The 12,937-nt window shown below is 20.6% G+C and overlaps 5 protein-coding genes across 5 annotated transcripts; 2 read left to right on the top strand and 3 right to left on the bottom strand. All coding sequences in view use genetic code 6, as the record gives it.

Annotated features, from left to right (window-relative positions):
• Positions 1 to 25: 25 nt before the first annotated feature.
• TTHERM_00127160 (HCaRG protein) lies at positions 26 to 828 on the bottom strand (the record flags this gene model as incomplete). The annotated part of the gene is made up of 3 exons (XM_001016296.2): positions 26 to 169; positions 253 to 686; positions 783 to 828. 3 exons carry the CDS (start codon positions 826 to 828, stop codon positions 26 to 28), a joined length of 624 nt encoding a protein of 207 aa, XP_001016296.2.
• Positions 829 to 1,237: 409 nt separating this feature from the next.
• Positions 1,238 to 2,560, bottom strand: TTHERM_00127170 (hypothetical protein; the record flags this gene model as incomplete). The annotated part of the gene is made up of 3 exons (XM_001016297.3): positions 2,012 to 2,560; positions 1,730 to 1,846; positions 1,238 to 1,672 (listed from the first exon to the last, which is right to left on the bottom strand). Exons 1-3 carry the CDS (start codon positions 2,462 to 2,464, stop codon positions 1,238 to 1,240), a joined length of 1,005 nt encoding a protein of 334 aa, XP_001016297.3. The 5' UTR covers positions 2,465 to 2,560.
• Positions 2,561 to 3,175: 615 nt separating this feature from the next.
• TTHERM_00127180 (hypothetical protein) lies at positions 3,176 to 4,948 on the top strand (the record flags this gene model as incomplete). Its single annotated transcript, XM_001016298.2, has 1 exon — positions 3,176 to 4,948. One exon carries the CDS (start codon positions 3,176 to 3,178, stop codon positions 4,946 to 4,948), a length of 1,773 nt encoding a protein of 590 aa, XP_001016298.2.
• A 4,114-nt stretch (positions 4,949 to 9,062) lies between these two features.
• TTHERM_000127179 (hypothetical protein) lies at positions 9,063 to 9,358 on the top strand (the record flags this gene model as incomplete). Its single annotated transcript, XM_012797701.1, has 2 exons — positions 9,063 to 9,233; positions 9,305 to 9,358. The coding sequence occupies 2 exons, from the start codon at positions 9,063 to 9,065 to the stop codon at positions 9,356 to 9,358; spliced, it is 225 nt and encodes a 74-aa protein (XP_012653155.1).
• Positions 9,359 to 10,251: 893 nt separating this feature from the next.
• On the bottom strand, positions 10,252 to 10,809 carry TTHERM_00127190 (hypothetical protein; the record flags this gene model as incomplete). The annotated part of the gene is made up of 1 exon (XM_001016299.3): positions 10,252 to 10,809. The coding sequence occupies one exon, from the start codon at positions 10,807 to 10,809 to the stop codon at positions 10,252 to 10,254; it is 558 nt and encodes a 185-aa protein (XP_001016299.1).
• Positions 10,810 to 12,937: the final 2,128 nt, after the last annotated feature.

Genomic DNA, 12,937 nt, shown 5'->3' with positions numbered 1-12,937 from the left:
TATTTAAAATCTATTTTAAATGTAATCACTTTAATTCAATTTGATGTATTTAACGCATAACTAAAGCAAGGTTTTTTCTTAGCTCTTAAAACTAATATATATCTAAGTAAAAAGTCTTTGTAGTTCCTTATTTAGTATGAAAAGTAAGCAGAACAGCAGGTCTTAATATCTATTTTTAGATTTTTAAAAAATTGTTATACAAATTTCTAAAAGAAAATAAATATTAAAATAGATTTATTCGATTCAAATTACTTTTTTCATCTTGATTGAAGATAAAGTGACCTCTACTTTCCACTCTATTTTTGCAAGATCAAAAATAAATGAATTAATATCATGACAATTAGATTTTCTTGTTTCAACGACCTAACTATCAGATGCAAGGGATTTCTTTGGGTCAAAATGATATTTAATCAATTAGTAGTTATTTAATTGTCTTGACATATATATATTTGAAAGGATATGCTCGTATAGGTAATTTTTTATGTCAGCGCTTATTGACCCAATATTTTCTAAATTTTCTTTGAGTGCTGATTTACTGCAAACAGCTAATTCTTTTAAACATTTTATAAGCTTTGTGGCAAGGACTTTGTCTTATCTTTACAAGTTAGTTTTAACTTATGAGAAATCTGTTTGGTTATTTTTCTCCTTTAAGATGACTTGTAAACAAATATCTAATATTGAAGACCCTATTTATATTAAGATTAATTATGATTAATATCAATTTTCAAAAGTGAGGAACTATGAAAATATTATGCAATTTATTAATCCATTAAATTTAATACAGTTTTCATGCTACTTGAGCTATTCAAAAATTAAAGTATTTGTCATTTTTTGTTGTTTCCTAGTGTTATAACTTTGTTTGCTTATCTTAAAAAGTATCTTTGTATATTTACTTCAACTTACTTAGTATTTTTCTAAATAAATATGCCAATATATATTTCTAATAAAGCTTTGATTATTTATTACTATCAATATTTCTTTTATTACAAAAGTGAAATATTCAAACAAATAAAAATATCATAACTAATGAATGAGTAATATCTTCATAATAATTAGATATATCTGATCCATATTTGGTATTAATTTCTACATAATTATCCTAAAATCCTTCCAAAAAATTCATTGGATGCTAATTAAAAAAAGGTTTATAATTTTGATTAAAATTAATTTATTAAATAAATTTTTTTAATTAAACAGAAATAATCTAATTTGATTTGATTTGATTTGTTTTGAATGATCAAATAATGCTAAAATATTTAACAAATGTTTTCTATTTAAGTTTGAATAAAAATCTATCATTGAAAGAATAAATTAAAATGTAAAGATTTTTCATAAATTTGATTGTAATTTAAAATTATTTTAATGAATTTTATTCAATTTATTTATTTTTTTTACATAAAAATATTTTGCTATAAATTTATTTTTATTCATTTGTGATTATTGAGAAGGTGCTAAAGCATAAAATCGTTATTTTTTGCTGTATTATTTAACTATTTTTTAGTTTTTGGGTTGAAAATAGAATAAGGCTGAGGACCAAATTCGCAAGTGTAATAGAATTTGTGTGTCCCTTTCTTTTCTTAAGTTTGTGCTATATCTTTCCATTATTAATCATACCATTTTAAGGACTCTACTTCAAATTCTGGATGTATTACTTATATTTGATTAGGAGAACCTTTTTTTATGTTTTAAAAGTTTTTTCTAATTTCAATTTAAAATAAATTTTTAATACCTATTCTTGCATGGATTTATCTTGTATTTCCTTTTATTATATTAAATGCATCAAAGAACTCTTTATCGTGTTGTTGATCATAGAACCTTTCACCAACCAAAACCCAATGTGATAAATCTGCATTTAAATAAATTGCAGGACAATTTTCAATAACTAACTAAAAATGGTTGATTTAAATAAAGCGGTTAATAAAAGAAATAGTATTATTTTTTATAATTAAAATTATTTAAAGCAAAAAATGAATATAGAGGTTAATTAGATTTATTTATTTTTTAGCATTACTTTAGTAATATAAGGATTAAAGAGGGCTCTTTATCTATGGGTTTCATGCTAAATAGGGACATTCACATGTTATTAAATTTCCTAAGCTTTGTTAAAAAACTCTAAAGTTTAGTCTTAAGTCCAACAATCACGACCAGAATGGATGTTGATAGCATCTGGATTAATTTTAAGAGCAGTTTCAATACCTTTTTTAAGAGAATCCAAGTGTGCATTTACATCGCTTGAAATAATTGGATAGCCGCAAGTGTGAATTTATGCAACATAACTCAATTCTTTTTTATCTTTAATAACTTTGAAGGCATCTAACTAGCTTTCTGAAGAAAACTAGACAGCAATTTCTAAACCTTGATAACCTTTCTTTTTCAACTTGTTAATAACAGATAACCATTCTTTGTTGTACTCCTTGTGGAAAGCTGTCATATCCCACAAAGTTCTAAGATACTTTCTATGCATTATTTATTTTTTATTTAAACAAATTTAACTTTAAGTGAATTGTAAATTAATATTATATCTTTAAATCAACTTTAAGTGATTGTTTCCTAATTAAAATAAAATGCAAACATACAACAATAAATAAATAAAAATCTTTTAATTTATTTGATAAAAGCAGCAAATTTTATTTACAAAATCTAGTCTTTTTTTTTTTGAATAACGTTTAATTTTTATTACTAAAATGTATTTTTAAATTATTTATTAAATTGAAAAGTTTTTAGCATTTTGTTTTTATCTGTGATTGAACTATATAAGCGATATAACTTTCTAATTTTGTAATATACTAACAACACTTGATAAGCTCTTTTAAAGTTTGATGAGGAAAATATTCAAGCTTAATACAAGCAAACATGATAATGAAATATAAAGATATATTCATTCAACTTTAAGATTCTATTATGATTTAAAATAATTATTTAAATATTTTATAATTTAGAAATATTACCTAATAATAATTTGAAATAAATAAAATTAAAAAAAATTTTTAAACAAATTTATATCATCAATTGATTTTTGATATTTAGGATCTTTCTTTAATTAATTATGTAATTTCTGATATAAAGAAATTGATTAGTTTTTTTAATTTTTTGCAAACAATTTTTCAATTTTTTTAATTAAAAGTATTAATTTAATAAAAAAACTTTCTATTTTGATACAATTTAAAAAGTAAAAATGAAATCACTTTAAAATAGTAATAAAGATAATGCAGAAAGAGAATTAGCTTTATATTTTTAAACCTCTTCAGATAAAAATGAGCAAGATTAAGATGGTGAAGCAGAAAACAGATGGGGAGACGATAAATCAGAATAATTTCAAAAAAATCGTTTTCATTTGCAAAATAATATTTCGCATTCGAAAAATGAAAACAGTATTTATAATTTGAAATATGAACAGAGTATTTATCATTCGGAAAATGAAAATAGTGATAATTAAAATAGAGAATACCGAAAAGAAGAAGAAAACATACATAAATTAGTTGAAAAAAGTCAAATGGAACACTTAAAATAAAATAATCCATAAGTTTATTTAAAGTTTTAATAATTATATGATGAGATTGGTGTCTGCCTTAGTTCTATTTAATAATAGAATTATTTACTAGATGATAATAACAAACAAAAGAAGAGAGCGGCTTAATATATAAGTTAAATGTGGAATGGAATTATTAAAGAAAATTAAATACATATATTCTGGTATTTTATTTAACCTAGCGAGGAGGAATTAAACAACATGAATAAGCTGATAAAAGATTTATAAAAAGAATATGAAAAAATAGCTTTTTTTAAGCCTTATTTTGAAGAAGATTAATTTTTAGATGAAATAAATATACATGGATTCATAAAAAATCCTATTTATTTAATTATTTCTTGCAAAAACTAAAGTTTTTAAAGCTTAGAAATGCTAATCAATCAAATAAAGAAGATTAAAAATGAAAATCAAAATATTAAATTATAGAAAATTAATTTTCAAGTTTAAGACGAGGAATCCTCTTTAAAGTTAAAAGAATACACTAAAAAAATTGATATAGAATGTAAAGTAATTTCATATTAGGAAATTTCAAATGAGATTTCTCTGTTTATAACTCCTCAGGAATTCAGAAGAGTGATTCCTATAAAAGATATCAATTTATTCTTTCAGTGTAAAGAATTGAAATAAAAATATTTATAACTGCACACAGATGATTTTTCTTAGTATAATTTATTTGATTTTTAGCCTAGTAAAATTAACTTGGAAGAAAATCTGAAATAAGCTGTAATTATTATGGAGAACAGAAATCTGAAAGTTGACTCATTAATTTTAATTCCTAATTCACATAAAAGATTATCTAAGGATATTGAGATACAATTTTTAGAAGCTAGAAAAGATGAATAAAATCTTTGTAAAAGAATATTAAAGCTTTATACAATGGAAAATTGTTACTTGCATAGATTTGTTAATGGATGTCTCTATACTTTGAATTAAGATATAATAAATCTAGTATGGAATTTAGTTTTAATGGTTAGAGTAGCTCTGTACAAGCATGATGATTTGTCTGAAACAGCCATTAAATAAGGTAATACTTCACCTTTGAGATTATATAGAGGAATTACTTTATCATAAGAATATTACTAAAAAATTATTGAAACTGGGACAGAAATTTGCCTGGTATCTTTCAGTTCTTTCTCATCAACAAAGGAAGTCGCATATGATTTTATAAAAAAAAGTGATTTCTTTGCTTAAAATGAATAAACAGAACCAGTTCTTTTTGAGTTTGAATTTTCTTGTAACTCTGCTAACTTTGATAAGAGGCCAAAAGCCATATTTTAACAAAGCAAATATAAAACGGAAGATGAATACCTTTTACCACCTGGATGCATTTTCAAAATTGAAAACATAGAAAATAAGGACAGTAAACTTTTTTGCCATAAAGTTCGCCTTACTCAAATTGAAAATGTTTAATTTGATTGAGGATGCACACCTGCAATTTACATAAAAATATAAAAAAAAGAATTTGCTAACAATATTTCATCTAACTCTTCGGATACTACAAATAAATAAATAAATAAATAAATAAATAAATAAATAAATAAATAAATAAATAGATAGTTATTAATCAAATCAATTTCACAAACAAAATATGGTATTTTTTTCATGTAAATAATTAATTTTAAAGATCGATATTTATTCATGTATAAATTATTTCGATTAATAAAATATGAAATTATCTAAATTTGTTGATTTAAAATAAATTACATAAAATAAATATTTACTTCCAGCCAATATAAAAAATTTATATTAATTATAAATAAACATTTTTTAAAGATATTTAAATTAGATTTTCCATTTATTTTTTTTTATAAATTCATCTATTTTTTTTCTTAATAATTTTTGTATTAACTTTTTATTAACTAAAAACTGCAAGCTTTTTACTAAATATCAAGAGTATTTATAAATGCTTATTTAAAGTTATATACATCATGAATTATATTTATGTATTATAGCTAATTTCCTAAAAAATTAATATAATCAATTAAAAATATATTCTTTTTTAAACCTGATAAATTTTAATCTCTATTTATTTCCTTAATTATTTACTAATAAATTTATAGTTTTAAGATTATTTATATCTATTTGTACTTAATATGCCATAAGCATCTTAATATAAATAAATAAATTATTTTTGTTAGTTATAAATATTTATGTTTTAAAGCTTTTACATAAAATATGTTTTTTATTAATATTACATATTTACTATCATTTGAAGTTATTAATAATTCATTTATCCCTTAAAAAATTATAAAATAATTTACTTAAAATATATATTTACTTCCAGCCAGAATAAAACATTTATATAAATTATAAATAAACATTTTTTAAAGATATTTAAAAAATTATATTTTCCATTTGTTTTGTTTAATAATTCATCTACATTTATTCATAATAATTTTTTGTATTAACTTTTTATTAACTAAAAACTGCAAGCTTTTTACTAAATATCTAGAGCAGTTTTAAATGCTTATTTAAAGTTATATATATCATGTATTATATATATGTATTATAGCTAATTTCCTAAAAAATTAATATTATCAATTAAAAAAAACATTTTTAAACCTTTGATAAATTTTAATCTACTATTTATTTCCTTAATTAATTAACCATCAAAATTAAATATAGATTTTAATTTCCAATATAAATTGCTTACATTAATTATAAATTTATAGTTTTAAATGATATTTTTTAAAGCTATTTGTACTTAATATGTCATTTAGCATCTTAATATAAATAAATTATTTTTGTTATTTATAAATATTTATGTTTTAAGTTATTTAACATGAAATATGTTTTTTTAAATTATCATTATTAACTTCAAAAAATATACTTTAAATTAAAATTCTAATAGCTTAGAAAGAAATTATTCAAAAATTTGGGTATAGTCACAGACAGCTACGAATATTATAATCAAATATTTATATTTGATAAAATACAATGCCACATGTGTTTATTTTTTTAGCAGATTTAGTATAAACATTTTTTCCTCAAAAGAGATAGGTTTTTCAATGATACAAATATTCAAATTAAAACAAAAATGAATATTTTGAACTAAAAAATTTAGCTCAACATAGAGAGGTGATAACTAGAAAAATTTACCCAAACTGGGCAGGTAGTACTATATAGCTAATTTAAGATGTTTCAAAATGTTACATTTTAAGAAAATATTGATTGTATAATTTGTTAAAAATATTAAAAAAGCAAATAGCAAATAGCTTAATTTATACATAAAGAGTATTTAATAATCTAATATTAATGTTAAGCATTTTTTAGATACAAGTAAACTACAAACAGAATACTTTCTTACTTACTTATTCCTTTTTATAAAATTCTTTAATTGCTTAACTTAGAAGAATTCCAAATTACAAACTGATATTAAATTAATCATGTTCTATTTTAAGATATAGAAAATAAAAAATTCTATATTGTGCTGCTATTAGATTATTTTAATTAAAATTCTTAAGTATTATTTAAAAAAAGAGTTTTAACTTATTTTTATAGACTAAGATATTATTTCCAATTCCAAAAATTAAAAATTTTTTTAATTCTTAAGTAAAGGATTTGCTAATCATAAAATATATCAAAATTTTTTATCACTAACCTATTTAGAGGAGAAAATTGGGAAAATATTTATAGATCCAAACAGATAGCTAGTAATGTATTTTAAACTTTTTTCAAAAAGCACTTTTAACTATTGTTTTATATTGATTAGTTGAGGCTATAAAACCCCAGATTTTAAATTTACAAAGTAAACTAAAATAAAATATAATTTGATTAAATAAATTGATAAAAACTTTCACTTTTATAAGCATGAAAGTAAGAATTAATCAATTAAAATTTATTGCCTAAGCTACTCTAACAATTAGTTATCTTAATCATTTAATCCATATAAATTTTGAAAATGAAAAACATTAAAAATTTCTAATATTTAGTTACATATTTCAAGAAAAAAGTAAGTAATTAAATTATAAATAATAGAGTAATTAATTTTACAATAAATTACAAAAAGTACAATATCTTACAATGATATTCGTATAGTCAATTAATAGTGCATACTCCATGATTCATTTTGTATAATTACATGATTTTAGCATTAATATTTTATTTTTTAACTAATAAAAGACATACTTGAAAACATTTTCAACAGTTTTAAGATTAATTATATATCATTAGCATTTATTTATTTTTTTACTCTTAATATTCAGATAAATAAATTTTATTAAAAGATATTTATTTCTGTAAATTAAAGATTAATTATCATAAAATATTTTTCTTATTTTTAAAATAAAATGTCTTACTTTTAAAGTATAATTGTGTTAGTTTTGTTTTATAAATAAGTAAAGAAGCAAGCTAGAACTTATTTTATAAGCTTAAATTTATTTATAGAAACATATTCTTAACAAGCTAGAATCAAAAAAACATCTAGTAAAGAAAGATATTTGTCAATCTTCTAAATTATATTCTAAAAAATAACATCATAAATAAATACATATATAGATAATCTTTTAACTTATTATTTTAATTAAAAAGCATAAAATTAAATTAAAGTATATCCTTAATCATTTATTTTACTACTATTATTCATACAAGTTGAAAAATTTTTTATTTTTAAAAATTATTTTCTAAGTATGAAAGCAAGTTGCAGTTTTTAATAAATTCTTTAAAGCATTATTACTTCTAAGTTTAAATTTAAATTTAAAAATGGGGATATTAATTAATTTTTTTAAATCTTTAGTTAATAAAGAGTAGATAAATTGATTAATTAATTAATTTATTTCTGTTCGAGAAATATGTATGTGTCAACAACAACAACAACAATCAATTTTTACCCCCTTTATTTTTTATTAACTGAATATTATTTGCAAATTTCTATAAAAATTTGAAAACTTTTTAAAAATTTAGTACTTTACAAACAAGAATTTAAAATCATAACATAATTGAGGTAAAGAATTTTAAAATAAAAAATTGAATGAAACAAATACATTTTTTTATTAAACAAAATAAAATTTAACAATAAAATGTTTATTCTTTTTTTTACTTTCTGAATTATTCGCTTAAATATTTTATAAAACTAAAAGTTTGCACTTATAAATAAAATCAATGCTTTTTATTCATAAAGACGATTAAATAAATTAATTAATGATACATATAGAAATATTTTGCTTTTGATTAAAAGATTATAAACGAAAATATAATTTAGAAGTATTTTTTAGCAAGCAAACAACAAATTTTTCAAATTTTATTATCAAAAAACTTATAAATTTTATTAAATAAAATGTAAACATATCCAAGTTGATTTTTGTAATCAAATTTAAATTCTAAAATCCGTTCCAATATCAATTAATAAATATAAGAACACATAATTCTTCTTCGAGCTTCAATTTCAAAACCAAAGAGCAATATATTACTTTTTTATTAATACTTTATTTCAAAGGACAGCTTTTTTGGACATTACTACAATTTAAAAATATTTGCCTAAGCTAAAGTTCTTTAAACAAAATTTTATATAAAAAACAAAGGAAAATTTTTTGTAATGTTTAAAATAAAGTTTTTGTTTCAACTGTTTTACTAGCTTTAATCTTTCTATGATTTAAAAATATATTACTTGTTTTTTCTAGTTGATATTCGAAATATAGTAAAATACAATTCAAGCTTTATAAACAATTAATCAATCAATAAATCAGGGAAGCAAGCAAGAAAGCAAGTATAGATTAAATAATAATTTTGTTTACATTATTTTAAATGTAAGTTATTTTAATTAAAAAAATTAAATAGAGTAGAATCTTTATCCTAAAAAATTTAGTATTTTTATTGCCTTTACTAATTTGAATCATGATAATTTAATTCATAAAGACAATTTATTATTCCATAAATATCTATTTATTTTACACTATAGAATGCAGAGCAAAATAATTTAATGGGATTCAGCAGGTAAATTATAAATAATATCCAATATATTTTTCCTTAGTATAAAATATGGCTTAGGGATTTGGTTGGTAATAAGTTAATAATGAAGTTGCCATATGTATTATTAAATTATTTGTGTATAAAGCTATTATAATTTACAATATGGTAAGTAACAATTTAATGAGTTATTTGTTTAGCTATGAATGAGGCCCGCCTGCCCTGCAAGTTACTGTGATAAATTTTATTAAATAGATTACTTACTAATAAATAAATATATATTTTCTATTATTTTTAATTAACAAATTTTATTAGAGTTTGAGAGCAGAATTATTCAGAACCAATTAAAATAATATACAAATTTCAAGGTAGTTAAAATCAATTAACTACTGATCGATTCTTAATTTCTGAATGAATTTACTTACAAACAAACAAATTTAAATGAAATAATAATTAATTGAAAAACCATATGAAATAGTATGATAGATTTAAATTTTTGTGAATTTAATAAATAACTTAAGCAATAGTATTGATTCTATATAATACATTCATACTGTTTATTGTATATATTTATATATAATTTATATTTTATTTGCATTTTTTTATTTTTATAGATAGAAAATTCAAGTAATTTATTGAATATAATGAGTAATAAATATTTCTTTCTTTGATTGTTTGTTTGTTTGTTTGATTATTTCAAAATTTAATCTAAGATTAGAGAGTGTATTTTATTTGATTTGATTTGATTAGTAAATGAGTCTTTTTAAAATATTATTTTGTTTTATTTAATATTCTTACTTTTATTTTAATGATAAAAATCATAAATCTGAAGTAATTGATTTTATTTTTTTGTAGAACTTGATTTCATTTCTGTATTCTGGATTTTTAAGAGCTTGAACGATAAAATTAATAACTACTTTATGGTCTTCTTTATTTTAGACTTTGCTTGAATTCAGCCACTCACAAGACTTATACTCCAAGTAATACTAAAAGAGCTCTTTGTACGAGCATTAGTCAATTAAGTGTTTCAATTTCATATTCCATCTCTTTCCAAAGGTTTTAAAGTTTCTTGTAACAAGTTTCTTGAGTTGGGAGAAGTCATATCTTTTTTTAAAAGCCAAGCACAACTCTTCTTGCTCAATAGAACTAGTATTTTCTATATATCTTTGAAAGGATTTTAGTATATTCTTTATTATATTAGATTTTTTAACTTTAGAATAGTTTTCTACAGCCTCAATCTTTATTTCGTTTTAAGGGTAATCTTCTGATTCTTAGCTCATGGAAAGAGAGTCTTAGCTGCTGTTAACAATTTCCAAAAACATATCCAAGAGATTATATTAAGTGGGTATGGGAGATAGTGATTAAGTTGAAATCATTAATTAATATTTGTTTTTTTTTTTTGTTTATTGAGTTAATTAATTTTATTTGGTTAAATTTAAATTATTTTCTTTATTCAATTACTCCAGTATTTTTTTAAGGAGCTGTCTTTAACAATTTAAGCGGCAAAGAGTCTTATTACTCCTTTTTATTTCAATGATTTTATTATTATTTTACTCAGGTAATTTCAATATTTAACTAGTAATTACTTATCTTATCCTTGACTTACAAAAATGAAAAATGAAATAACTAAAAATTAAACTATCAAAATCATTATTTGGACTAGCAGAACTGGTGCTGATTTAACTGTTTCAACCAGTGCTACATAGTCGATTAGGGAATGAATCACAAATTTATATTTTTTAGCATATTATTACAGATTTTAGTTAGGTTATAAAGATAACTTACTAACTAACTAACTATTAAAATGAAGGTATATATATATATTTGCATGTATGTAGAAATATATATGCTCCTTAATAAAATTAATGAATGTTCAAATAAAATTATTTAATTCCCTGGCTTAGCATTTAAAAAAAAACATATTTTTGTGTTTTTTCTGTGCTTTTAAGGCTAATGTACCAACCTTCTGAATATGCATTTAATTTGTAGAACAAAAAAGTAAGAAAAGAGAATCTCATATTTTAGACATTTAATAGATTTTTAAATATTTCAAAAAATATACTTCGACTCTTGTTAATAAAAGATATCTAATTAATGTAATCACTCTTTGAGTCAAATATTAATTCGATTCTTCTATGTCTTATTGTATGATTTTGAATTATTTAAGATGAACTAGAGAGAAATTGATTCCCTTACCTTAATTCAGATTAATCAATTTCAATGTAATACAAAATAATTAAATTATTGCATTTAGTATAGCTCTTAATTCTTATAAATTCTATTTACATTCTTTCATTTTGTAAACTAGAAACATGAATATATATCGTTGTAAACACTTAAGTATCTGTAAAAGAACTTTTTTAAGTGAGATAATACCTAGTTTCAGATAAAATAAAATGATATTAGTAACTTGGATGCAAACATAAATACTACAAATAAGAAGATTAATTTTTTGAAATAATTGACATTTGTCTCTAAAAATGTAGTAAGTATAATAATTTATTTATAAAAATGAATACTCTCTGTTTAATTGTTGTGTTTCAAAGCTAAATTTATAAGTGATAGCACATTACCTATTATTTTGTTTGTTTACTAATGGTGAAACATTCTCAAAAAGTAATATTGAGCTTATATATTTTTCTAGATGCTAGCATTGACTACAGTCTATCATCTAAAATTGTATCTGTCTATCTATCTATTTATCTAATTAACTATCTATATTAATGATAATATATCTATCTATCTAATCTCAAAACCAAATTATTAAACACCAAATTTTTAGGAAGTTATTTAAAAATTAAAATTATCTCTTTACAATTTGAATTAAACAATATTTTTGAAGTTATTTCCATAATTTATCCAAATTTTCCTGCATTTAAACTCGAGGAATCTTTATAATTTCCCCCATTTATTCAAACAAAAATTTCAAATATTTTCAGTGCTAGTAAGTAAGTAAAGAAATAAACAACTAAAATAAAGCCAGCGTATTTCATTAGATATTCATTTGTTTAAAAAAAAAACAAATTTATACTGTTGATTCATATCATAAATATATATTGCTATTCTATAATGAAATGTTATAATTTATAGAAAACAAACTCTTTAAATTGACATAAATATTTGCATAACAATATTAAAAATATCACCCAAATCAAATAACTAATAATAATAGTTTAAAATTTTAATAATTCTTTTTAAGTATATAACAATCAGTAACAGAAGGATTTATTTAAACCTTTGGATATCTAATTTGATAAACATTTAAAGTGTTATGATCTATATATAATATCTAAAGATAAATATCTTAAAACGTTGTTTATAGAGGCTATTAATGGGTTTAAGAAAGGTGTTCATTTTTTTCAATACTCGAAATATGGCTTTTCTTTTTTTAATCATCAGAGAATGGGTGAGGTCATTATTAATATTATGCTATTTTTCAGATTATAAAATTAATTCCTAAATTAAATTGACTAAAAATATATATGTAAATTTTGATGATTCGAG

This window comes from Tetrahymena thermophila (genome assembly GCF_000189635.1).
Source record: "Tetrahymena thermophila SB210 genomic scaffold scf_8254645, whole genome shotgun sequence".
Classification (NCBI taxonomy): Eukaryota; Ciliophora; class Oligohymenophorea; order Hymenostomatida; family Tetrahymenidae; genus Tetrahymena; species Tetrahymena thermophila.
Note: the sequence above shows the minus strand (reverse complement) of the source record. Positions and strands in the feature narration are given on the sequence as shown.